Below are 26,309 nucleotides of genomic sequence, written 5' to 3'. Positions count from 1 at the left end.
CTATTCCAATTGGTTCAAGGTAAGCAGCTGAAGCTTTTCTGGGGTACCTATCCAACTGTCTCTGCCACTGGTTCCACTGGATATCGATCCAACGGGTTCGAACAAAGCGAAGGGAAGCTAGGTACTATGGTTCAATAGGTGAGGATGCTAGGTTACCTGGTTCTCGACTGCTTTTGAGAGAGGACCAAGGGAGATGACCAACGGCAGCAAAACCATAGTCTGGGGAAGGAAATAGCTTTATTGAATTCTTCTGGGTTGAAGATGCTCTAGTGAGAACAAGAGAGTAAGCAGCGATCTAGACAGAATCTGTCATTCGCCCCATTCCTAGGGCAGAGTTAACCCACGACTTCCCGGAAGAAATCAATTGGTTACTAGTCAATTTTGCCATCCCACCCAATGAATAATTAGGATTCGTTTGCAATAGAATTTTCTGCGGTCACAGGTTTCACTGTTCCCATAGCTTCTTCGTTAATGGCTAGGCCTGAAGTATATGCAATGGAGCTTCCAATTAAATCCGTTTCTCTTTCGCGGTTAGGTTGCCATCTAGGTCTCAGTCGGGGGTTACTCCTCTATTATGGTCTCATTCTTCCCTTCCCTTGATTCAAGATCCTTGCAGCTGAATTATTTGGTGGTTGGAAGTGGTGGAAAATGATGATTGTGATTGCTAAGCGGGACTGTAGGTGAAGCAGAAGGGACGATTGGGTCAGCAGTTTGGCTCATCTGAAAGAGATGTTGAAGACTGTTGCAGAAAATAGACCAACTAAAGGTATCATCCGCACTCTCGGGAATGTAGATTCTGTCCATGACAAGATCGCCTCTGCATTGGATGATCTTGCATTCTCTGGAATTTTGATACCAGAAGACTGAGAGGGAGAATGAAATCAGCTTATTTTTTTCCTGTATACATGTTTTGTTCTTAATTTCATTTTTTGTCACTTATAAATATAAAATTTATTCTTTGTAGTTGAGAGAGAGGGGCATACTTGTCATTTTGTAAGCCTTTTTGAAGGAATATAAAGAGAAAGAGCACAGGGTTTTACGTTGTCTGTGGCAACCTTTCTTTGTCTCTCACTCTCTTCTTCTTGTTTTTCTCTTTTCTCTTACATTCAAGCCCTAAACCTACACTTCTACCATTCTTTTTCATGAAATATGTAGTTGGCAAAGTTTATGGTCTCTTTGTTGTTTATTTGGACATTAACTATTTCATTGCAGACTTGATAATGGAAACTTTTTAAATTTTTAGACTATTGAGATCAGTCCGTGTGGTGAAAACGAAGGGGAGGAAGATGTAACCTTATCTCAGTTGGTAAGTGTTTTTTATTCAACTGCTGCCTATATTGCAAGGTTCTCCTGGAGATAACATAGGATTTTTGTTTTCAGAGTTAGATCCCTGATATTTTTTTCACGTTCTTTTTTTTTATGGATATTGTGTTTGTTGTTCCAAATATTCTTTTGCAGAACTTAATTGATCTTGCAGGATCTGAAAGTTCAAAAACTGAAACAACTGGACTCCGAAGAAAAGAAGGTTCATACATAAATAAAAGCTTATTGAGTCTTGGAACTGTAAGGAAACTCGTTCTTCCCCATATTTCTTCAAAATTTATATACAGATGTTGATGATTGTCTTTAATGGTCTCTATGGTAAAATGCATTAGGATCGTATTGTGTGTATCCAGTCCTGTACTTCCTTGTGGGGACACTAGAACTGGATATTTTGTCCTACTATTTTTTAATAATAAATGTTACTTGACAATATGAATTGCGTGGTGTAACGAAAAAGAAAGAAATACCCTTCTGTTATATCTCCAAGGTGTATGTGGCTAGACCAAAGAAGGTACAAAATGTTGAATCTCTGGACTATGCCCCGTATAAAAGTAAGGATAAAGTGCACAATTAGGGGGATTGAACATTGTCTGTTTCATTTGGAAGCTTCTTAGCCAAGGAATCTGCTACCTTGTTCATAAGTTCTTGAGATCTGTTTACCTAGATGAGACCAGGCATAGGTTTGAAATTCCAGATAGATGCTGCATTGAGAGATAACATTCTTTCTTGGACGTTTATGATCTCTGATTGGTCTCCTTAATATCAAATTGTAGGCGAGAACATGGTGAGAGATAACATTGTTTCTTGGTCATTTATGATCTCTGAATGGTCTCCCTAAATTCAAGTTGTGGGTGAGAATGTGATTCAAGTCTATAACCTGCACTTTTTTCTTTTTTCGAAAAGCACGAGGATTGGCTGGATAGTGATTATGGAAAGTTTTATAAGTTTCAAACATATAACAAACAGTAAACCTAAAAAAGCTATCCTATGGTCCTGACTTTTACAGTACAATTAAAACATCCATCCCACATGGGAGGGTTTCTAGAGTGGGGTCCTGGGTTCAAGTCTCACTAGGGGGTAATTGAGTGGTTATGTGCATTTGTAATCAAAATTCCAAAAAGAAAGGGGACCAGAAGCTTCCTGCTTGGTTTAGTTCCAGACATGGAAATGCATTATGCATTTCTTTGTGAATTTTTGGCTCCTCTGTTATCTGTTGAGCTGCCGGTTCACCTTGTAAGAAGTTCACTAGCTGACAGAAATAAGAAATTAAAAGAAATACAGTAGAAACAAAGATGAGGAAAGTACAAGCTGAAGATAAGAGTAGAAGGGATTCATTGAATTATCTGACTGAGATGAGTCAACCTTTATACATATAATCAAAATGAAGAGTGATAATACATTCATGTCTCCCCCTTCCCTAGAACTGATACACCAAAAGATAAGTTTGTCTATTTTGGTGAACTTTTTGCAAGTCGAGAAGGAAAAGGATCCGCCTAGTTGTTGGATCCATTGGGAATTGTGGTGGATTGTTGGATTCCCCCTGCAGTAACCTCCTTGTCTGGCTCCTTCTTCGTCTTTGATAAGTTGCTAGGAGAGGAGCGGATGAAATTTTTGGATAGTCAGGCTAGGGGTTGATGAGCTGATTCAGAGTTGAAGTGGCATACAGGTTCAAGAACGGGGTGCAGGGGTGGAGGGGGAGAATCTCCTGAAAGGTAGGTTGAAGGGGGTGGCTACCTTGTTCAGAGTATTTGATTATGAAGAAGGGGTGGTTGGGAAGAAAGGCGACTTTAATTTGTGACTAATTGGCGGATGCCAAGCGTTAATTGATGTCTTTGCCATGGGTAGCTCTGGATTTTGTTCAGCTACAGGACACGTTAGTGAATTGCTAATGGTTGTAGTAGGTTGTGGCAGGTTGTGGCAGTGTGGTTGGTAGGCTGCAATTAATGGAGACTGAGGAGTTGCAGATTGTTTGTGGTTGGCTGACAAAGAAAGTACTGCTGACAGGAGTAATAGCAGTGTCGGGGTGGGGTAAAGCAAGTCGAAGCGGCAGGCCTTGGGAGGGGAGTTCTACTGACAGAGTGTACAATCTGGGTCTGAGACAAGGGACGGCACAGTCAGGCACTCCTGGACTGTGTTAATATTTTTAGGCTGGCAAACGGGGTAGGTGAGTGGCTTGGGGAAGTGAAATTGGAATTTGAATTTAAGGGAGATGCAGGAAAGGACGTGAATGAGTCACCGGTTCCAATGCTAACTGTATGAGGTAAGTTGGAATGCGGATGGGGCATAACTCGGCTATGACACAGTGAGTTGTTGTGGAGGTGATGTCTTCCCATCGATCGGTGTTCGCCCTCCAGAATTAGTTTTTCCCACTTTTGTGGAAGATGTTCCTATTTCTTTATCTGGTGCCACTATAGAGAACCACTACAGGTATATCATAGACAACGTGTGGCTCAACACTAGACTCCAGTTCCTTCTCTCACACTAGGCCTTGAATCCTCCTTGCTTGCTGATTCTGAGGTAAGTGATTTGCACCTTCCTATTGTGCTTCGGAAAGGTGTGCTTATAGGTACATGGTATACCCTGTCCAATTTTGTTTTCTTTCATTCACTGTCAAACCGGTACAAACAGTTTGTTTTGTCACTATCTTCTTGCACTATTCCTTATTTTGTGTAGGATGCTCTCTCATCTCCGTAGTGGAAGTAGGCCATGGATGTTGAGATGGTGGCTCTTCTGGACAGAAGCACCTGGGTATTATGTGATTGACCTTTTGATGCTACAGTGGTTGGGTGTATACTGTGAAATATAAGGTAGATGGGTTCATTGAGACATACAAGGCTTGGTTGGTAGCCAAGGGGTACACTTAGACATATGGTGTTAACGTGTTTGAGGTTTTTCCCTATGTTGCCAAATTGTCCTCTACACGGATTTTGATCTTTGAGGCTATGAACCAAGTGTGGTTGTTGTCTCAACTTGATATTAAAAATGTCTTCGTGTATGGAGACCTAAATGAAGAAATTTGTATGGAGCAACCTCCTAGATATGTTGCTCAAAGGAATATGAGCAAGGTACGCATGCTTAAGAAGGCCAAATGTGATCTTAAACAAAGCCCTTGAGCATGGTTTGAGAAATTCAATCAGATAGTTATGTCTATCGGCCTTTCTAGAGTCACTGTGACCATTTCCCTTTCTTATCATGAAGCGTCAGTCTAGTATTGTAATTTTGCTCGTATCTGGCAGTAGTGGGAAAGACATTGAGGAGGTTAAAACTCATTTGGCCAAACACTTTCAGACCAAAGACTTGGGTTCCCTAAAATATTTTATGGGCATTTAGGTAGCTAGAAGGGTAGTCTAGTATTGACATAAAGGAAGTATGTCACAGACATATTACAAGAATATGGTTTGTTGGGTGCTAAACCAGTGGAGACCCTTATAGAGGTTGAGCATGATCTTCATAATGAATATAGTGATGAACTTAATGACAAGATAGTGTATTGTCAATTAGTTGGAACACTCATATATGCCACAGTCACTAGTCCTGACTGTTAAGTTGTGGAGTCTAATTAACGCCTTAGAGTTGACACGCGGTCCACGATATATTAATTGTTGTTTCATTAAGGATAGTTTGGGGATTTCACACTTGTATTTAGGGTGCCCTAGTTTTCTCTTTATATTTGTAGGTGTCGCTATTAGGGTTATTATCGAGGATCATCAATTGTTGTAGAGAGTGGTTAGAGAAAAACACTTAGAGTGTGTGTGATTTCTTTTGTACTATTTCATCATCATAATGAATTATTGTAGCGGCGGAAGACAAGATGTAGTCTCACCTTGAGGTGAACCTATATAAATCTTGTGTTTTTTGTGCTTGATTATTTCTTCTTTTGTGATTATTATTGCTCTTGTTAGTATTGAATTAGGGTGTCTTATTCCTAACACTGACATCTCCTTTGCTCTTAGTGTTTTAAGTCAGTTTATGGACTGCCCACGTAAGGTTCGCATGGTGGCTACACAGAGAATATTGAGATATTCGAAGGAGTCGCCTGGAAAGATGTTTTTTCTTTAAATCTCATGATCATTTGAAAATAGAAGCCTTTTTGGATGCCAATTATGCAGGGTTAAAACTTGATAGAAAGTCTACTACTAGCTATTGTGTTCTTGGGAGGTGATTTGGTTAGCAAGAAGAGCAAGTAGCAAAACGTTGTAGCCAGATCTAGTGTTGAAGTTAAGTATAGAGCTATAGCTCATACTATTAGTGAATTGATGTGGGTAAGATCTATAGTTAGAGAGTTTGATCTATAGAGGGAGGAGCCTATGAATATGTACTCTGACAATGAGGTAGCCATATTCGTTATAGGAAATCTGGTATTCCATGAAAGAACTAAATATACTAAAGTGGATTGTCACTTCATTCAAGATACAGTAACGAAGGAAGTTGTCACTCCCTATGTTACGTCTAATGACCAATTGGTGGATGTGTTTATTAAATCATTGGGTAAACGTGAGTTTGAATCTTTTATGCAAGCTAAGACTAGGATATATATGTTCCAACTTGAGAGGGAGTGTTAGAAAATCAACTGAAAGGTAGTTTTGTCATTTTATATTAGTTGTAATCTCCAGAGTAGATATATATTGTTCAGCATGTTTTGGTCTATCTCTAGTTCAAATTTGATGAATTTGAGTATGTATATTGGGAGATATAAGAGTTTAAGTGAAGTGTAAGTGAATAGGGGCATATTTGTAATTGGCTTTTATTCATGTGAATATAAGAAGATGGGGTTCAAGCATGAACATTTCTGTTTCTCTTCTCTCATTTTTGTTCCCCTTCTTCTCTCCCTCACTTTCTCTATCTGTAATCTTCTATATTACTCCTTTTTCAGATCATGTGGCTTATATAGTAAGCCTTATGGTGCCCTCTTTAGATATGTTAGAATTCTTTGAGCAGCCTCTAAATACCTTACTTTCTCCATAAACTAGTTGACCACACTCACATCAAATGTAATATCTGGTTGAGTCCCAGTTGCAATCTTACTCACTAGTCTTCTGTACATTCTCTTATCTTGATCCACTGGACTATCATCATCATAAAGAGTTGGATTTACTCGCACGGGTGTCCACTAGTTTGGCTCCCGGTAAACTATATTCCTGTAACATATCAGTGACACTTTTTTTGTGACAAAACAATTTCAACCTTGCGTCTAGCCACCGCAATAACGAGGAAATAATTAAGGGATTGCATCAGTTCCTAACAAGACAATATCATCTATGAATACTATCAAGATCACAACCCCAAATGGCCTCTTCATCACAAACAAGAAATGGTCACAATGACTCTTAGAACACCCAAAAGACATGATAATTCTGTTGAATGTATTAAACCATACTCTTAGATTCTGTTTAAGGCTTTAGATAGCCTTTTTCAATCGACACTTTACTGTTCTAACCTTAAGCAACATTGCCTAGAGTTTGCTCCATGTACACTTCTTCCTACAAGTCACCATATAAAAATGTATTTTTAATATTAAGTTGAAACAATGACCACCCCTTACTTATTGCCACAAATATCAAAATACACACACTCGTGGGCCATAGACGAGAAAGTTCCAAAAACATCAACATTGTAGTTGTGGGTGCAATCCTACAACCCCAGTTGTGCTTTCATCATTCACTAGACCCATTTGCATTATACTTCATTATGTACACCCAATGGTAACCCATTACTGTAGCACTGATAGTTTATCATAGTGTCCATGTACCTTGAGATAATAATGTGGCTTGCTTCCAATGTGGGGAAGCCAATGCCTTTGTATAAAATGAGAACAGGGCACAAGGACAAAGACAGTGCACGAACTTGAAGAAGACAAGGAATCAAATGAGGCGTGTTGCGCTAGCAGGTGTTGGGTGCATGAAAGGACAACCTTCGCAGAAGCAATAGGAAGGTCTAGATCATGATTAGCCCCCCTAACTCTCTTCCCAGGAGCAAGAGAGAAGAAGAGGAGAGAGTAAAAGCTGCATTATCTGAGGCAGAGGGAAAAGTTGACCCCCTAGCTCTTTTTTATTTACTCTCTTAAAAACATAACATGAGTAGTCCCCTGATTTCTGCATACCTTATAACTCAATAGTTACAGCTCTGATTTAAGTAAAAAGTGTACCTAACTGAATCTAATACTCATAAAGACATCTAACCTATGAAGGGTAACATATACATAATAAAATGACCAATTTGCCTCTACATAGTTCAACATCTATTTATTAAGAGTATTTAAAATTAGCTCCTGATGGGGGATCACCCTCTTAATGGATCAAAGATGAGTCTGTTTGCGAGATCCTCATCTAAACATTTGGTAATTTGTGTTTGATTGGATGGAATCTCAATGGGTTAGACACCCAAGGACCAATGTTTCCTGGCTTTGGAATCATCTCTGATAATGGGGAAGTGCTCAATCATTAGGGCTCGAGCTTCGTCTCTCTCTCTATTTTTCTTTCCTCATCTTTGAACATGTGTCTAAGTTACTAGGATTATTTCGTTATTTCTGCAAGGTGATTTCAAGCATATTTAGAAATTTTTGCTTTTACTCACCATTTCTGTTTGCAGGTGATTGCTAAGCTGACAGATGGTAAGGCTACACATATTCCTTACAGGGACTCAAAACTCACCCGTTTGCTCCAGTCATCTCTCAGTGGTCATGGAAGGGTTTCTGTGAGTTTTGTGATTTATTTATTTATTTATTTATTTATTTTGATTCTGTTTTTTTTACTATAATTGGGTTTTATGGATTTCTTATGTGAAAGAACTGTTGGACACACTTTCCAGCTTATATGCACTGTTACACCTGCCTCAAGCAATAGTGAAGAGACACATAATACATTGAAATTTGCGCATAGGAGCAAGCACATGGAAATCAAAGCTTCTCAAAATAAGGTCAAGTTTGTAATTTCATTGCTTATTTTGTAAGAAAATATGAAACAAGTGTATTTTGGTAATTACACACACACACACACACACACACACATATATATATATATTCATAAACTCTATTGATTAGGAAGATCATAAGATAGTGGTACATCAATCTGGTTATATTTTGTATTTCGTTTTTGGTGTTGTGTGGCTGTATACACAGCAAATGCATGTAGTAAGGGCATTTCTGTCCTTTTAGTTGTCACATTCATTTAAGTGATATAATAAAAAGAGATTAGGGATCTACTGGATGTCTGACAGCTGCTGCTCTCCCCCCAGTTTTCTTCTACCTTTCTCCTCTCTCTATTCTTCCTTGTCTCTCTTCTCTTAATTTCTTTATTGCTCAAATTTACATATTTGAATCTGTGAAAGCAGCTCTCTTCCAAAACTAATGTTTGTTGTCCATGTTCAGATTATGGATGAGAAATCTCTTATAAAGAAGTACCAGAGGGAAATTTCTACCTTAAAACAAGAGCTCCAACAATTAAGGCAGGGTATTATGGATAAGCCATATCAGGTTCCATGTAATGAGGAAGATCTGGTTAATTTGAAGCTTCAGGTGTTTCTTTTTATGCATGCAAATGTATCAAAGCCTTTTATTTGTACCATCTTAAGTGTCTCTGTTTTTAGTATCTCACAGCTATCATGTTCCATGGGGACCATAAACTTCCAGAGCTAAATGTGTGTTACAACTATTATTAACCTCCTGCACTCATTGGTCTACTTGAGAAATGTGAAACTACTTCAACTCTCTTGTGCTACTGAGCCTCTCAGCACTAAGCTATCATTAGTAGCAAGTTAGGAATGTAACTTTTGAACGTAGAATAAGGTCAGAAGTTCCCTCACACATCCAACTAGAGATGTATATTAATTATAAAGAAATCATGCAGAGCAGTTAGGCTTGTAACAATGTATGTAATTCTCCAATTTTGCTCACGCCTACTATTTCTGATGTTGTGTTCTAGATTTCCATAGTAGAGAAGAACAGGCTGAGAGAGAGAGAGAGTTAGAGGTAGAACAATGAAAAAGAGAAGAGAGATAAAGAGATAATTCAGAAGAGAGGACATCAACCTTGTTGACTCTGCACTTTTTTTTTTTTTTATAAAATCTTTGTTACGTAAAGAGATCCTAATTTGAGTAGGATTCAAGTTACTTACAGGATACAATTTCTCGTCTAAACAGGACTCATTATCTAAATAAACTAGGTATTATGTACTGTTGTTTTTGTTTCTATTTTTACTTTTTTATAGGATAATGGCTGCTCCATATTTTGTTCTGGCTGTTTTCCTTAAAGGATTTCTCTGTGTCATGATAAGTGAATATTTACTTTTACGTCCATCTAGTAACATTGTGCTAATTCTGGCATCAAAAGCTATTTGATCATTGTCGTTCCAGCTTGATGATACCTTTGGTTTTTGGACAAACATTTAATGATCTGTAACATACTTTTTTTGCATTTAAAGCTGGAAGCTGGTCAAGTCAAATTGCAATCTAGATTGGAAGAAGAGGAGCAAGAAAAAGCTGCTTTGATGGGAAGAATCCAACGGTTGACAAAGCTTATATTAGTCTCTTCAAAGAACTCTTTGCCTCCCAGTATTCATGAGAAGGCTAATCATAGGAGGAGGCACTCCTTTGGAGAAGATGAGGTACATATTCGTTTTCTTTGTCATTGTAATTTATTATTGATTGGCAAGTTTTGGAAGATGCCTTTTATTTGTGGGTGGAAGTTAATGACACCACTTATGAAACAATAAAATTTTAACCTATCCCTGAATTGTCCCTGTTGATGCAGCTTGCTTATTTACCTGATAGAAAACGTGAGACTGTAATTGATGATGATCTTGCAAGTCTCGATTCAGACTTCATAGCAGATGGAAGATCTGATGCTTCCTATCTAGATGACTCTATTAAAGATGACAAAAAAATGCGCAGGCGTGGAATGCTTGGATGGTTTAAGCTGAGGGTGCGCATTACTAATTTTCCCTTTCCTTCTGTTTTTTCCTTTCTCATTCTTTTTCCTGATGGATACATTTCCTTGTCTAACTTCTGACATACAAATGAGGAACCTTTATGATTAATATATTAAATTGTTAGTAAAAATGCATACTTACTGTGTTGAGCTTGCAGTTTGAGTTGTTTGAAGTTGATCAGGAACTTGTACACTTAGTTTGTTGTCACAAAAAGCATGATGTGTGTACATACTCTTTTGAATTAGATAATTGTGGAAGCGTGTGTTTTTGCCCAATATTTGTTCTTCTAGTCTGTTCTTGATAATTTGGGAGGGAGTAAGGTTTACTGGGACCAATATGCTTGTATAAAACAGTAACTCTATGAAATATGTCATGGCATTCATTTGTTGTGGTTATTGGAAATTGCTTGACATGTGCCACTGCAATGCAGAAGCCGGATCATCTACTAGTATCAGGTGACGCTGAGAGTTCTACTAGTGGGTCTCCTGCATCTCAGTCAAAATTTGCTGACCTGAAGGATGGACGGAGGAAATCGGTGAGTAGAAGAGGTGAGGAATCACCTTCAGTAGTTGATTCCTTTCCTGAGAGAACTCAAGCGGGTGAGCTATTCAGTGCTAGTATTGGAGGTCATCGGCTGCCACCTGTGAGTTGCTGAGTTTAAAACTTTACTTCTTAATACCATTTCTTTTTCTTGAAAACAGTGAGAATAAAAGAAAAAACAAAATAAAATACATCACATGTGATCAGCTAGAGTAATCTGATCTCCCACAGCCAAAACCAACAGGGATACTCAGCATGAGCTAACTGACCTGCCATAGAATTGGCACTCCTAATGGTATGCAGCCAAAAAATCTTGATAAAAACTAGCAATATTACGAATCTTAATTTTATTTTTTTGCTTCAAAATCTTGTAATGTGTTTCTACTGCATGCTGTTATGACTTATCCATCAACTGTACCCTAATCTGTTGAGGGTTGTCTTAGAATTGGTCTATGTTAATAAATGTATTTGATGTTTAGGTTCAGGAGTGATTTTGTTTTCCTTTTGAGAACAAGAACTTTTTGTTTTCTTGGGTTTCTTTCTGGTTTGAGGCCAATATAAATACCTTTGTCTGTCAATCAATATATATTAGTGTAATTACGCTCCTGTTTTGGAGCAAACTCTATAATTTTGACGGGAAACTTTTATCAGGTCATAGATTTTCAAGGCAGTATTAGCTGGTGCATGAAGTCTATTCGGCCTCCTTTGAGTCACTGGAAAGCTTGTTATGAGTTTTGTAATCTAGCAACTAATGTTGTTTGTAAATGGACTCATGTAAACAGTGCTAATGGTCTTGCTGACAATTTAGCTCAGGGGTAGATCATCAATGCCTCATTGTTGTGCTCACCCCTCAGCCAGCTTTCTTTGCTGTCTTGGCCATTCAACCTTAATGATGTCAACATTTTCAAAATTAAAAAAAGATATATGATTTCTATAAGTGCTTAAGACTTGACAATTTGAAACCAACAATCACAAAGGAGTTATGGCCAGACATATTTACTGTCTGTATTCAAACTGGCCGGTGGTGAGGCCTTTAAATAAGAGAATGTATTTGCCTCTTGAGCTTCTTAATGAAAATCATAAGCTCTGGTAGTCTGGATAGCCAAATACTAATCGTTGTATCATACATTATTCTTGATGTTGAATCATCCTCCATTGTTCTTTTGCATGTGTTTGGAATATCTTTGATTATTGTGATATGAGTTGTTTTCCTTGTGATAATTGAACTTTATGTAATGTTATGAGTTAAATGGCCTGTCAATTGATGATCACCGTACCCTTCTTCTAGCTATACTGGAGTTGACTATATAAATCACCCTTCCTTTGATTTGTACGAGTCCCTATATAAGTTTTATGGTCATTGTTAACATTAAGGAATCCTCCTGCAATCAACATTGATATACTAACTGGGTAAGAGAATGACGTTGCATATACAAAAGGAAAATCCTTGCGATGCTAAATGTGCTTAGTTAGGAAAGCATTCAGTGACCATTTCTGTTTTCTGTCTTTCCTGGTCTTTTTTTGGCTAGACGGGAACCACCATTACAGATCAAATGGACCTTCTTGGGGAGCAGGTGAAGTTGTTAGCAGGGGAGGTTGCATTATGCACCAGTTCTTTAAAACGTCTATCTGAGCAAGCAATGAAAAATCCTGAGGATTCACTTCTTCAGGCATGTCAACAGTTGCATCAAAGTCATTTCCACTCTGTTTGATCAATTTCTAGTAACTTCTAATTTTGGTTGCCCTATATTTGGAATAGGCACAAAGGCAGAAGCTTAAGGAGGAAATCAGGGAAAAGAAGCTTCAAATGCGTGCGCTTGAACAGCGGATGATTGGGTCTATTGAAGTGACCCCACGCTCTTCTAATAGACTGGAAATGTCTCAGGTAGCTACTGTGTCAGTTGCATAGTTAGGTTTTACTGTTCATTGTTATGTTGAGATAGAGCATGCCCCAAGGCACACGGAAGGTAGCTGGTATGCTCAGGATTCTAAGGTTTAAAACTAGCATGTTTTCATGCAAGTATATGAATTGGTACTATTTTGGTTGATGCGTGATTTGTTTCTTTAGGCACTCTCAAAACTTACTTCACAGTTAAATGAGAAAACTTTTGAGCTTGAGGTATGCATCTTTTGCTTACGAATAATTTTTTGAGGTTGTCTTTATGATGTGGGCCATTTTTTATTTTATGTTTTTGTGCTTTATGTGGTGTGCCTTGTAGATTAAGACTGCAGATAATAGAATACTTCAGGAGCAACTTCAGATGAAGGTGTGAGAAAATCTTTTTTTTTTTTCAAAAAAAAAAAATGACTTTACAAGATTCTGGTTTTCTGTTCAGTTAGTATAATGTATCAGATGCTGACCCTTTTCCTATTGTACAGATATCCGAAAATGCGGAGATGCAGGAAACAATTCTTCTACTAAGGGAGCAACTTAGTTCCTTCTCAATCAGACGAAGCACAGAGAATGAGAACTGTGCATCACAAACAAATAGAGGATGGATGAATGGCTTAGATTCATCTGAGGGTACCCCTGGTGATGGTGATACATTAAGAAGAGTCGTGTCAGGAGTATTTACACCTGAAGAGATGGGATGCTTTATTGACCCTTCAGCAAACTCTCATCTTGTTACACAGGTACTTATAAATTCTGGGTACAATTATTTAGTAACTGGTGGAGAATCTCTTGCAAATGGATGTTTTGAGTTTCATCATAAGGAGACTGCATGAATTGTAGAAATCTGAAATAGATTGATTTAGATGGAGAGAAGATGGAAAGGAGAGCAAGAGATGAGAGAACTGCCATCAAGAGAGGCAGTGTCATTAGAGGCCAAAGTTGACCTCCACTTTTCATTATCATAAGTGTAATTAATACAAAGGGGCAGAATAGTCCCTCTTCCTCTCTTTATTTTTTAGAGAATTGCCTCTTTCTCAACAAAAATTGGTAATAAAGGGATCATCTAACTACAATTACTTGACATGATCTAATACCCAATATACACCTATTGGGAAGAGAGGAAACTGCCATAACATACTGAACTTAACCAAATTACCTTGTATTTTCACACATTACCCCTCAAGATGGACCATAAACTCCAGCTTGTTGCAAAATCCCATAAACTCACACATCATATTGTAGGTCCTGATGATAGAAACATACAGAGAGGGAGGTTGGGGGTTGAATGTGTTTGTGTATCTAGTGGCAAATTTTCAACTTCTTTTCTTAAGGTTTATGGAATGCTATATGTACAGAGGCATATTAAAACAAGCAATCAATCCAAACAAATGAACACAATAATTTTTATAGTGGTTTGCAACCCAACCTTGGATTGTTAATCCACTCTCAAAGTGCTTTGCACTTTGGCATTGACTCACTATCTATAAATGCTTAGTGACAGTTACAACTTAAGGCCACAAAAGCGAAATTACATAAATATACACTACACAAACCTTCCTTTATTCCCTTTACTTGGACAAGCCAGGTTACAACAATACCCACAAAGGGGCTTTACCACCCCACACTAGGCTATACAAGCCTAATGACAGCTTCTGGCCACATGGGCCAAATGACAAGACCTATACAAACCTTTCTCAATCACTCCTTGGCTACACAAGGCAAGTTACAACTTTTCCCTATGCAACTAATGCCTTCTCTATATAAGTTCCCACTCACAATACTCACAACTTCAAAGTTTACAGTAACTTTGATTTACCTACACAAGGCTCATCCATAGATTACGAGTTTATGCCTCTACTATAGGCAGATTTTACATTTCAGAAACAGAAAATTTACAATCCAGTGTTCAGCTGTGCCAACCAATTTATCAAGCAGCTCAAAGCGATCTAAAGATTGATGATTTTAAAACAAACAGTACTTTGAAGAGTTCCCAGCAAATTTTAGAGTGAGAGGAGAGATGAGAAACACTTCAATGACTTGCAATGTCACAAGATATCCCACGAAATCCGATGTCGACTGATTGTATGAGGATTTGAAAATGAGCAACACACATCCAACAGCAAATGCTATGTATAGATCAAAATTTAAAAGTCAAAGCACCAAATATTTGTGTTTGGACCAGGCCGGCAAAGATAGGAAAAATTCGAATGTCGCGACAAGAGGAGCAACGAGAGACACTACGAGAGGAACAAGAGAGAAGGGAGAGGCGACGGGAAGACGACGGGGCTCATGAACCAGCAGGTCGGCGAGCCGGCATGACAATGGCCAGCAAATCGTCGCGATGAGTCGACGAGCACTCCTGCTGCTCGTCGAAACAGATCTACCCGAGATCTTTCGGGGAGACAAAGAGGTAGGCCTAACCGCAGCTTCCGATCAGAAACTCTTTCTGATCGGGACCCTCACCTCCGATGACCCAAAGGTCGAAATACTTCTCTCCTGCTCTTCCCGCAGCAGGTGACGACCTGCAACTTTCACAGAGGAAGCCCGAGGGACTCCTGTCGCCATACGACCCCCTCTCCATCCCTCCTCTGGTGTTTCCAAGAGTGATATCAGAGAGGACAGCTTGAGCAGAGGTCCAGCGACCTATGACGATGGCGACGCCTCCGGCTGGACCATTGTTCACTGCCGGAGCCGAAGAAGATGATCTCCTTGCGGCTCTGCGACTCCATTGCACTTCGTTTTTGGCCCTACGGCTATCACGGTCACTCGGGTGAACCTTCGAAATGCCGAAAATGTCTGTATTGCAGTAAAAACAGGAGAGTGCCGTGCCTTCATCACTTTTCTTCTGTTGGTTGGCGCTACTTTCCGCACTGCCTTCTCGGCAGCAACTAATGAAGATCCGAGGACGTCGTCTAGAACCAGAAAACTCTGGTCCGGGCCCTGGAGGTACTATTTTCGTACCATCTGCCGAGGGAACCGCGCTGAATGAAAAATTTCGCAACACAGAGACTCCACAACCATGGCCCATATAACCATCCCAAAAACAACCAACTCCGGCTTCGGCTAGAGTCAGCTAGCCCGCGCCATCCGCCATTTTCTTCCCTCCCCATCACCGCCCAGCACATACCCTCCTCGACCAGACGACCCCCCTTTTCCACCTTTTGCCCCCTTTCTCCCAAACCCAACAACCCAAAAAACTGCCCCCACCAACCCTTGCCCCACTCCCAACCCAATAGATCCCCTGGCCAAGAAATCAGTCCCAACCCCTACTCTCTCCCCTTCATCCCTAGCTCCACAAAACTCAAATCCCTTCCCCCTACAAAATCATGAGACCATTTCAATCCCTCCAAACCTGATTCGCCATGGTCTTGATCGCCTTCTCTGTGCTGCCGTGGTCTCCTTCAGCATGCCACCAGCTCAGGGCCAGTTCATATCGGATTGGTTTCAATGCCGCTTGCGCCTAGCCTACTAGTAAAACAATATAATTAAAGTAGTATACTTAATTAAAATATAATACTTAAACATTAAATTAGGTAAAACAAACATTATTACTACACGAATAATTAATTTACTATATAACTAAAATATATTAATATACTAATTAATTGAATTATATGTTATATTAGTTAATGATTACTGTTTATAGTCCCCTGTAAATGGTGATTCCAGTAATTGAAACCCCAAATCCCCTATATAGTCCTCTAACTCCAAATTTTAATATCGCAAAGCATGTATCTTGGAGACTCTTATCCAAAGAAGAATTTGGCTAACATGAACCGAGTGCATAAGAAAAGTTGAAATTTGGGAATTAGTGTCCACCTCTTAAACCGGCTGAGATCCAATGAAGAACCGAGCATGGAGAATGATTATAAGAATGACAAACTATTAGTTAAAAGTTTCCTTTGATAGTCAGCTCATAACACACAAAAAGGAAATAGCACAGAAGACGAATTCCAGACCCATGTGACCATCACATAAATGCATCGAATTTTACTCCATGTAACAACTAAAATATAAAGCCATATTTACATTTGATAGGAGCCAGTGACGGCTTATGTATACAGAGGCTCAATGCCTCATAGCCCACCCTCAGTTTGCAGGAAGCAATTTAGAAACAAATGTGCAGACAAGGAACTTCACTCTTGTCATTTCAAACCTCTGAGGGATTGATCAAAACCATAGCCAAATCCGGAAGCAATGCGATGCAGCTGATCATATCCTGTCAGGACTCCAGCACCAGCCATCCCTGATAGTATGTTTGCAATAATTCCTTTAAACAATGCAGCCGGACCTTCACGGGAAACAATTTCCTGGAGGGCATGATACGCGTTCTGATATTTGCATGGCTGGCCAGAAGTGAGCATCATTCTTCTCTGGAGGGTATCGAATGGATATGCACATATTCCATAAAATGTTGTAACGCTCCATCCTAATGCAAAACCGGCAAAGAAATTTCCCTGCAAAAACGAAAGCAAGTTGTTTGTAAACATTTTTTACTTTAAAATCGACGAATGCTAATGAGGCCTGCTAATGAGAGAAAATGAGGTGCTTGAGGGGACAAACAACCTTAGCAATCTAATTGTGATGCAGGCAAGTAGTAAGGTGAAATTTTCATATACATATTTATCGTAATCAAGCTTTTAATAAGATCAGTTCAAGGCAAGTCCCAAGACCAACAGCAATTTGCAAAATAACAGAACAAACTTGTACAGGATTTTGCATTCCAATGGCATTCATGATACCTAATGAAATTTAAATTAGTTATCAAGTACATTGAAGTGTATGAAGGTTTAGCTGGCATATCTAGTTGTGTTGCGTTAAATTTAGAGAAAAAATATAATCAAAATTACAGCAAGGATACTATGGCCAATCAGGCTATTTTCAAGCGGTCTTACCAAAATGTCCTAAAGAAAATATTAATCACCCTAAACCCTAATTCTAGAACCCTTAAATACCGAGCACCAAACCCTAAAAACAAACCCTAACCCTAATCAAGAATTTAGACACTAAATCCCACAATTATGCACAAATAACCCCAAACTAGGCATTGAAACTAAAATTAAATCAAATACAACACTAATTTAATGAAAAAAAATTAGGGTTTAGTCATTCCTTCTGAAATTTGGGGAAAACCAAAGCCGAAGGGTGAAATCGAAGCCGAATGGGGAAATTGATGCCTAATCGAAGTAGAAATTAAGCAATCGATGCCCAAATGTCAAAATTGAAGAAAATCAAAATCGAAATGGGGGAAATCGAATGAAATCGGAAGGTATTTTGGGGGAAAAGAGAATAGAGAGAGGGAGAAGGGAGTGGGAGGCCAAAAGGGAGAAGAGAGGGAGAAGAGAGAGAGAAGAGAGGGAGCCCGAGAGGGATAAGAAAGAGGGAGAAGCGAGAAAGGGAGGCCGGAGAGCGAGTTTGAGAGAAGAGAGGGAACAGAGACCTCGAAGGCATAGGAAGATGAGAGAGGGGGTGCAGGAGAGGGCCAAAAAAATGAAAATGAGAAGAGACCGAGAGACGGAGGCTGGAGAGCGAATCTGAGATAAGAGAGGGAGCAAAGACCTCAGGGGTGCAGGGAGACGAGAGAGGTGGTGCGGGAGAGAGGGAGAAAAAAATGAAAATGAGAAGAGAACGAGAGAGGGGACAAAAAAAAAAAACGTTGAGGGTTTGAACCCTGGCTTTTAATTCATCTGGATGATTGGCAATTTTGGGCGGAAACCAGATTCCATAAATTATAACGTGGAGATGATGTTCAGCTTCATTTGAGTCATTGAGATGACTTGGTCCAGTGCTCCACTAGATGAACTGAGTAATGCGGCTGAAGTTCATCTCCTACTTCAAGTTGACTAACCCTCCTAAATTATCTGGAGATCTACGATTTTTGAATGGAGGCTTGAAATCTTCTTCTTCGACATTTCTGGCCTGATTTGATCGACCAAGAAAAAGTTGATCGATCACCTTTCTTCCACTTCAGAACATATGTTGTTCAAACACCCAAATGTGTATCAGTCAAGTTTCTTTCTGATAGTTTTGCTTTCAATTTTTTTGGTCAACCAAATTATCTTTGATTGATCAATTTTTCTTGGCTGAGTATCTGCTATTCAAATGTTGGTCGAACAAGAAAATCTTATTCGAGCAACTTATAAGTTGCTTCTTTTGAATGAACTTAGTCTCTTTTTCAATCAGTTCTGAAACGTTTGTTAGTATCAAAATAAGATAAGAGTAAGAATCTTGAGACAAAACCTACTCACAAATATCTCTAAAATGATCAGCCGACATTGCAAGGTGTTACTATCCTTCGACTTATCACTGCATAGTAATTGACAATCCACTTCATTCTCTGTAGCTCTCTCATGGGACACTAGATTACTGACAATAAAAATTGATGTTTGGTTGTCACATACCATTACCATAGGATCCTTAAATCTCAAAAACAAAATCCATGAAGGCTGATCTTACTCACATGAGGTCACTTGTCATGTGGGTCAGTTGTCTATATTTTGTTAAGCACTGGAATAGGCAATCACAGTCTAGGTCTTACTCTTCCAACTAACTGAGCTACCTCCAATGATCATAAACTGGCCTCTAGTTGATTTTATATCCACCTTTGATCTGCATAATCTATATTTAAAAAGCCCATAATCTCATGATGTACATGGGATTTGTACAATAGCCATTTATCAGGTGCTCCTTTTAAGTATTTCAGAGTTCTTTGCATCACTTCAAGATTGAAGAGTCATGAATGCCCCTTGAAAAACTTAAGGTTGCTGAGAAGAATTGCCGATGAAGTGACAGGAGGAGAAAAGCATAATCTTTCTTTTTGAACAGTTAATAGTTAACTCTGAATCAGAGAATAAGATTTCATTACACAAGGATGGACCATTGAAGTTATGCTAACAAAGTAACAAGGAAATAAAATAATAATGAAGATAAAGTAACAGTATGTTTATTGTTATAGTTAAGACAAAGTATGCTAAATCACTAAAATCTCTACTTAATATAAAATTGGAAAAGTTTGAAATTTAGTTTTAACAACAAAAAAAGGAATAAAAATGAAATATATGTAATGAAATCATCATATTCTAGCCTACCTCCTATGATTTTACATTCGTATTAGGCCTTGAAATGGGAAGATCTGGGTTGGACGCTCCTATGCTTAGGTCATGTCCAAATAAATTTCCAACAGGCAGAATTAGATTCAGGATGCTGTCAGTCTAGGTGATGTTCAAGCTCCCCAAGAACAGGTGCAGGTCATTCAGATTTGGGCTGGATCTGAGCTTATTGTCAAGCTTATTATAATTTTTCTTCAATTTGGGTGTATGAGTTCAACAGTCTTGGTCAGCTAATATTAACCTACCTAAAGGTGCACACTAAAATATTGCATCTGTTAGTCTTATGAAACTTGTAAATCTATCTAGTAATCACCTTATCTAAGTGCTGCTTAATGTTGGTCTGTGTATCCATTGTTGAAGGCTCATAACATGCTGTGCAGTAGATGTACCATCATTTGCTAATATGTCCTATTTATTGACGAGGAACGTACATGGTGGGCAGCATAGAAAAATAGTATACTCATAACAGAGTCATGGTTCCACTATTTTAGTGTGGGGCCTGTTGGGTGGGTCCCATCACCATTGATAATGTCTCGCTTTGGAGATCAATTGCATTGCTTGGTGGCATTTCACATGGAATGGTAGGATAATTGTGACATGGCTACATGTGGTCCTACTGGGAAATTAGGGAACTTTCCAATGTAAATCCTTCTACTGTGCATATCTGATTTCCTTGTAATATCATGTCCTTTCTTAGGCTGCTGAAATTGAGAATTTGAGGCAAGAGCATGTGAGATTGATTGAGGAAAAAGATGGGCTTCAAATTCACAGCCTAAAGCTTGCCGAAGAAGCATCTTATGCTAAGGAGTTAGCTGCTGCTGCTGCAGTTGAGCTGAACAATCTGGCTGGAGAAGTAACGAAACTTTCATATCAAAATGCAAAATTAACTGGTGACTTGGCTGCGGCAAAAGAAAGGGCTAGTAGCAAAAATAATTGTTCACATAGATCACCCTCTTTTGATGGAAAACCACAAGATGGCATTTTGATTCGGGAGTTGCAAAAAGAGCTTATTGTGAAATGCGAGAGAGAAGCTTCTTTGGAGGCTGAGTTATTAGGGAAGACGGAACGACTAGAAGAGCTACTGGAAACAATAGAAGCTGCTAAAGGACGTGAACAAGATTTGGAGAATGAACTTGCTAACTTGTGGGTTCTTATCGCAAAAATGAGGAAAGTAGAAAATGTCTCTGAAGAGAACTTTCAAGAGGCAAAGTCATTGTCCATTTCTCAGACAAGCATATGTAATAGCAACACTACAAGGAACATCAAAGGAGAAGAAAGTGCACATCTGGACAACTTTGTTGCTAAGGATCTGCAGACATTGATTTCTAGAATAAAGGTCAGATATATATGCTCACTTCTCAATTGTTTCTCTTTTTTTCTTTTTAGTTGGTTCTCTTGATTTACTTTTGAATCTTTTAATATGTTTGTTTTCTAGGGTGAGGATCTCTCTTGCCTGGATATTACAACTCTCGAGGCGCTGCAGAACCTTCATGTTGAGGCAATAACTAAGATCTGTCATGCAAAGGTTATATCCGGATATGAATTCTTCTGTCTACTTTGTGTTTTGAAATTTACATTAACCTTCCATTGAAATTGTCTTCATTAATCTCTTCAAATATTGTTCTTCACGTTAAGAATGTGTTTTTTTCGTAAATATTCATAACTGTATAATATGCTTTAGACTTCAAACCCATCTTCATTCTTGTGCCGTCTTGTTTTGACCTCTAGGAGACATTCTATCTCTTGCTCTGTTTCTTCTGGCGTAGTTTGTCTTACAATTTTTTCTAATGCGAAGACTGTACATTTGTTTTCACTGTTCTAAAACAAAAACAAAAAAAATGTCTCTTTTCAATGCATGAAAAAATACGGGGTTAAATGACCTTGGCTTTCCACCAAATAAGCATAGCTTTTTGGGTAGAGTTAATAGGAAGTAAAATGATTGAATTGATGTAAGAAAATACTTGTATTCATTTTCAAAACAAAGTTGAATTGATCGGTAAGCATGAGATGGTAGTTCTATGAATGTTCTCTCCCTCTCTCATACACACACACATCATATCTGCGTTCAATTGTTAATAGAATTTTAAGAAATTCTTAGTTGAAATCATTCAGATTATGTGCTAACCATAATCACCTTGGATTCTGCTTATTTTTGGTTTCATCATTTGGTGTTGCAGTTTTCCAGTAAAAAAATTGAAGGCTTTCGAAGTTAATGTCTGATCAACATATACACATTCACCCAGAGAGAAATATCTGTTCGGTGCCTGAGGTACGTATACATCAACAGATTGTATTCCACATGAATTTTGTACAGTGATTAACACCCATCTGTGGAGCATTCCATTGGCAGCACATTAATTTTCTAACATGTAGTTATTGATGAAGGCATTCATATCTGCTTGTTTTTTCCTGTTCCCCCAACATCTTTCAACATTGTAAAGAACCAAGAATTGGAAGAAAAAAAATTCTAACATCAGGGATATATATAAAATGCAATTTTATGTAGGTAGGTATTGTATATTACAGTATTGTGGAGAGGAATTATGTGCCTCCCACATTCATTTGCAATTATTAATTACAAGTTCCCCATCTTGATGGATATGGCCGAGATAATCCTTGGAGGAAACTCTCATCATCACTTCCATTGTTGTAGAATATAGACTCCTCGGCGCTGTTGAATAAACAAAATATTGGCTGTGTGAGAATTGATGCTTCCACTGCACTAAAAAGGAAGTAAATCAGAAGAGAGCAGGGCTGGACTTAGGAAGCCTGTCACAGTCTGCTGGAACCCATCCAATCTGCCGGTTTTCATTATCATATATAACTATCAGATTTTGCATAGATACATCTGTCAACACCACAAAAAGAACCAGTCAAATTTTTATTTTTATTTTTTTTGTTCATAATGCCACAGAATAATCCAAAGATTAAGAAAAAATGTTACCTCCGATGATGTTCAGATCGTTCAGACCCATTTCTGTCCCGTTAAGGATTCCCAAGCAGACATTGCCTTTACCCTGAGAAAAGAATATTTTCAAACTACATTCATTTTTCTCACTTTCGTCTGTTTCACTTGAGGTTGGTGCTTACCGAGACAATCAGGTAGCTTTCAGGAGGGATCTCGAGCTGTTGCTTCTTCCCGAAACTGAACACTAACGGCAACAGTTTGGCGTACTTCTTGATCTCCACCACACTCTTGAACTGTTTTGGGCCTGTCCAACACAATGGGAGAGTTTTATCACCCAATGCTTCTTTAAATTTTCCAGAGAGCCCTTTCGCCACCTGAAAACATGCGAAACGGTGAAGCATTAGCGAGGGTCGATTACGAAGTGAGAATTTTCTTCTCAGTTTTCACTTACAGCGGAAACGACTGGCTGATAAGCCCGCACGGAGAAATAAGTGTAGGAGCTTCCACTGTCGAAGACAACGGTAAGATCTTTCACGCTATTTGAGGATCTCCCGAGAATGAGATTTGCAGGACCTGGAGCAGAATGTCCACTGGCAGAAGCAAAGATCGAGTTATCAGCCATTAAAAAGAATATTTGAAGCATGAGAAACAAAAGCAAATGCTTACTACGTATTGCGAGTCAATGGTGTCCAGGTTACTCCTCGAGGGATAAGCTCATCGCCAAAGAATAGATACCCTCCCTTGGGTCCAAAACAGTGAGCAAACACATTCCTTGTCACGCCATGACCACTGAGTTGTGAAGCCATACTTGATTTGCCAAATCCCACCCCAAGAACTCCATCCAGTGGGGCATGAGAGCCGGATGTGGAGCTTCTCTGATCGTAGCCACATCTGCAGACATCGAATATTGAATATAATGACCAAACATTGAGGATTTTGGTGCCGAAAAAGCTGCGATTGTTTCTGTCTTACCCGAGAGCAAGATATGGTCTGCTGATTGACCCATTAGCCAATTGAAGGAGGAAGTGATCTCGGACGAGGACTCCTAGGGAGGACGCGTGGTCTGCATACTCGATCTGGTAATCACATTGGTCATCATCCCTGTAGCAGGGATAAGGGTGCTGAGAGTGCAGAGTTTTACAGGCCATATCCTTGCACAGCACGATGTTCCGCTTACTGGGTTTGTAGAGTGGGTGCGGAAGCCCCTGAAGAGCAAATAGAGGAATTAGAAATGGAGAGAAAAGGAGGACAAGAGTGAAGAGAGAGGGAGATGGAAAGAGAGACCGACCGGGGTACAGCTGATGCAGGGGGCATCGCATTGGAGCCAAGTAAGATCACTACCAGTGTCGATGTCGAGGTAGTAAGGTTTCGGAGGATCACCGATGTAGACAATGACATAGTACATCCTAAATTTCACGGAAAAATTCATCGATTAATGTAAAACCCAAGATCATTCTTCTCAAAGAACCCCGAATCATGTTAAAAACTCCCGACGAGGAAGATAGAATCCCCCCCTGAATTAAAACAGAATCATAAAAATTCTTGCGGAGACGATGACCAATTACCCCTGAGGATACACATTGCCGTTGACTTTGAAGATAGCTGTGGAAGAAGAAATGGAGTGCGGTAGTTTCTTGCCCGTGAGCTGTTGCTGCTGGGAGCAGGACGGGGAGAAATTCAGAGAAAGCATCAGGGCACACACTAGCATCAGAGCCTTGGCGGCCATTTCTGTCCCTTCCGCTGACCCACGGGCGCCCGCTGACTCTTGTTTTACACACACAGGACGAAGAAACAGGAGACGCGCAGAGAGAGTAGAGAAGAACCGAGCAAGAGGCGGACCGATCGCAGGCTGGTTTACAGTAACAAGATTTCTCGGGGAAAAGCGTCGGCGTCTACAGTTGCCACGCACCGGAAAGCCTGAAACAGCCCTGTTAGAGGAGCAATAGAGCAGGCAGGTTCTTGTTTCGTTCGCTGGGAGTTAAGACCCACAGGGAACATTTATACGAGAGAGGACGCGGACCGGCGGAAGCGACAATGGAAACGCGTAAAAGGATGAAAGAAACCGAATTGAAGGTAGCAAAACATGATTCCCCGTCAATATAATCTATTAATTTTGACTGTACAAAAAAGGATTCCTCCCCTTTTGAAGTTTTAGAAAGATAAAACGACTTTTAAAGTCTTCACTTTTGTGAAATATAGTTAGGGTGGGGAGGGCTCTAAACAGGGTCACCTGGTCAGAGAAAGGGGAGGAATTGAGATTGCCTCTAGAAAAGGAATTGGACAAAACATACTTTCCTTACTTGGGTTTCTCTTTGATCCCTTTAATTAACTTGACCAGCTTCAAATTCCTTTTGCTTCTAACCACCTGCAACTATTCTTACACGATTGAAACCAAAGCAGGAAAGGCATAAAGAGCCTTGGAATCTTCGTGCCTTCTTTTCTTTCATTGCTTTGGACTCTTAATTCTTGTAAGCCTTAAGAATTTGGATTCTAATGTGTCAAGGAAGTTCATCAAGATTAACTCTCATAGCACGCTCTAATTGATACCTTTTATTGACCACACTACCTACCTATTATGCCTTGTTTTGTTTACTCTTCTTCAATTTAAAGTTTTAAATACTTGAATTGGCTTTGAGGATTTTCCTTTTTCTTTGCCAAACATTTGTCACAAATCATAGTTTGATTGCAAGCTATCTTTAGTTATCATAAGACTTAGAGGCCCTACACATCACAATCTCTTCCTTTTCTTTATGATGACAAAATTTTAGTTTAAATCAATGAACTTTATGATTCGTGTTAAAAATTTCGGAAATAAGCATTTAGAAAATTTACTCTAAATTTTCATAAATCACCAGACTACCCCCAAATCAAAATTTTTCCATGTGAATTAATGTTGTTCACCTTAATACTTTTCCTCCTTTTTGTTGTTATCAGTAGGGATGTAAATGGTATAAATGGCACGAAACAAGCTATTTCGTTCATAATTTCAATTATACATCGTGTAGTGGTAAATCGCAGTACTGGTATACAATAAGTTGTTTAATATACCATTTATTTACCTATTTATCGAATGATAGAATGTCCATTTGGGTAAATAAATGGAATAATAATAAAAATAAGTTAAAATTTACAAAACCATCAAATTATAAAAAATACATAATCATACACAAATAAACCTATAAAAAATGTATAGACCTAGGTTGACTCATGCCTGGATTTTATGATAATAAAACTTAAGCTAAGTAAGTTGGTAAATTTGCAAGTTATAACATTTGAAATGCTTTATATTTAAGTGATACATCTATAAGGTTTATCAGGAAGAATCAAAAAATTCAACATAAAGACCTCAAAGCCAAAATGAAGAGTAAAGTTACATTGAAAAGACACCTTGGAGAAAAATGAAGAATTGAAGACCTAGAGTTTAGGCATATTAGAAAAATCTCAAAAATTCTAGCTATGTAAGTGGATAGCTAGCCAAGTTCTAATTTTCAAACACAAATATGCACTGGAACATTAGGACATGAATTTGTTTTCTAAAACCATGTTTTTTTTAAAAGGATATAGATGTTTTAGAAAATCCATTAGCAATAGCCTAAATCATGTTGTGAACT

General features: G+C 38.8%; 2 protein-coding genes across 2 annotated transcripts in view; one reads left to right on the top strand and one right to left on the bottom strand.

Moving 5' to 3' along the window:
* The window catches only part of LOC137945169 (kinesin-like protein KIN-7E, chloroplastic), a 92,099-nt gene extending 69,781 nt beyond the window's left edge, over positions 1-22,318 (top strand). Inside the window, exons 10-25 of the mRNA XM_068790941.1 lie at positions 1,244-1,306; positions 1,459-1,563; positions 7,912-8,016; positions 8,131-8,238; positions 8,690-8,836; positions 9,741-9,923; positions 10,070-10,240; positions 10,678-10,890; positions 12,317-12,457; positions 12,547-12,672; positions 12,856-12,906; positions 13,007-13,054; positions 13,167-13,421; positions 20,488-21,126; positions 21,226-21,315; positions 21,968-22,318. Of these exons, the coding sequence (XP_068647042.1) occupies positions 1,244-1,306; positions 1,459-1,563; positions 7,912-8,016; positions 8,131-8,238; positions 8,690-8,836; positions 9,741-9,923; positions 10,070-10,240; positions 10,678-10,890; positions 12,317-12,457; positions 12,547-12,672; positions 12,856-12,906; positions 13,007-13,054; positions 13,167-13,421; positions 20,488-21,126; positions 21,226-21,315; positions 21,968-22,003 (2,481 nt within the window). The 3' untranslated portion in view covers positions 22,004-22,318. The remainder of the gene's footprint in view (positions 1-1,243; positions 1,307-1,458; positions 1,564-7,911; positions 8,017-8,130; positions 8,239-8,689; positions 8,837-9,740; positions 9,924-10,069; positions 10,241-10,677; positions 10,891-12,316; positions 12,458-12,546; positions 12,673-12,855; positions 12,907-13,006; positions 13,055-13,166; positions 13,422-20,487; positions 21,127-21,225; positions 21,316-21,967) is intronic.
* On the bottom strand, positions 22,247-24,654 carry LOC137945170 (aspartic proteinase Asp1-like). Its single transcript, XM_068790943.1, has 9 exons — positions 24,264-24,654; positions 23,987-24,104; positions 23,671-23,903; positions 23,365-23,589; positions 23,150-23,288; positions 22,881-23,072; positions 22,735-22,807; positions 22,551-22,638; positions 22,247-22,461 (listed from the first exon to the last, which is right to left on the bottom strand). Exons 1-9 carry the CDS (start codon positions 24,422-24,424, stop codon positions 22,362-22,364), a joined length of 1,329 nt encoding a protein of 442 aa, XP_068647044.1. The 5' UTR covers positions 24,425-24,654; the 3' UTR covers positions 22,247-22,361.
* Between the last annotated feature and the right edge of the window lie 1,655 nt (positions 24,655-26,309).

Source organism: Aristolochia californica, unplaced genomic scaffold (genome assembly GCF_029961685.1).
Source record: "Aristolochia californica isolate CCGP_79_NKW_82.1479 unplaced genomic scaffold, dmAriCali1.0.hap1 SCAF_12, whole genome shotgun sequence".
NCBI classification, from domain to species: domain Eukaryota; kingdom Viridiplantae; phylum Streptophyta; class Magnoliopsida; order Piperales; family Aristolochiaceae; genus Aristolochia; species Aristolochia californica.
This window is presented reverse-complemented; position numbering and strand designations above follow the sequence as displayed.

Bases quoted from the DNA above. Each gene is read 5' to 3' on its own strand.
- LOC137945170 (XM_068790943.1), bottom strand. From the start codon at position 24,424: ATGGCCGCCAAGGCTCTGATGCTAGTGTGTGCCCTGATGCTTTCTCTG. The intron at 24,105-24,263 runs GTAATTGGTCAT...CGTGAAATTTAG, and splicing joins GGCAATGTGTATCCTCAGGG to GATGTACTATGTCATTGTCT. The intron at 22,462-22,550 runs GTCCAGCCCTGC...TTTATTCAACAG, and splicing joins GACTGTGACAGGCTTCCTAA to CGCCGAGGAGTCTATATTCT.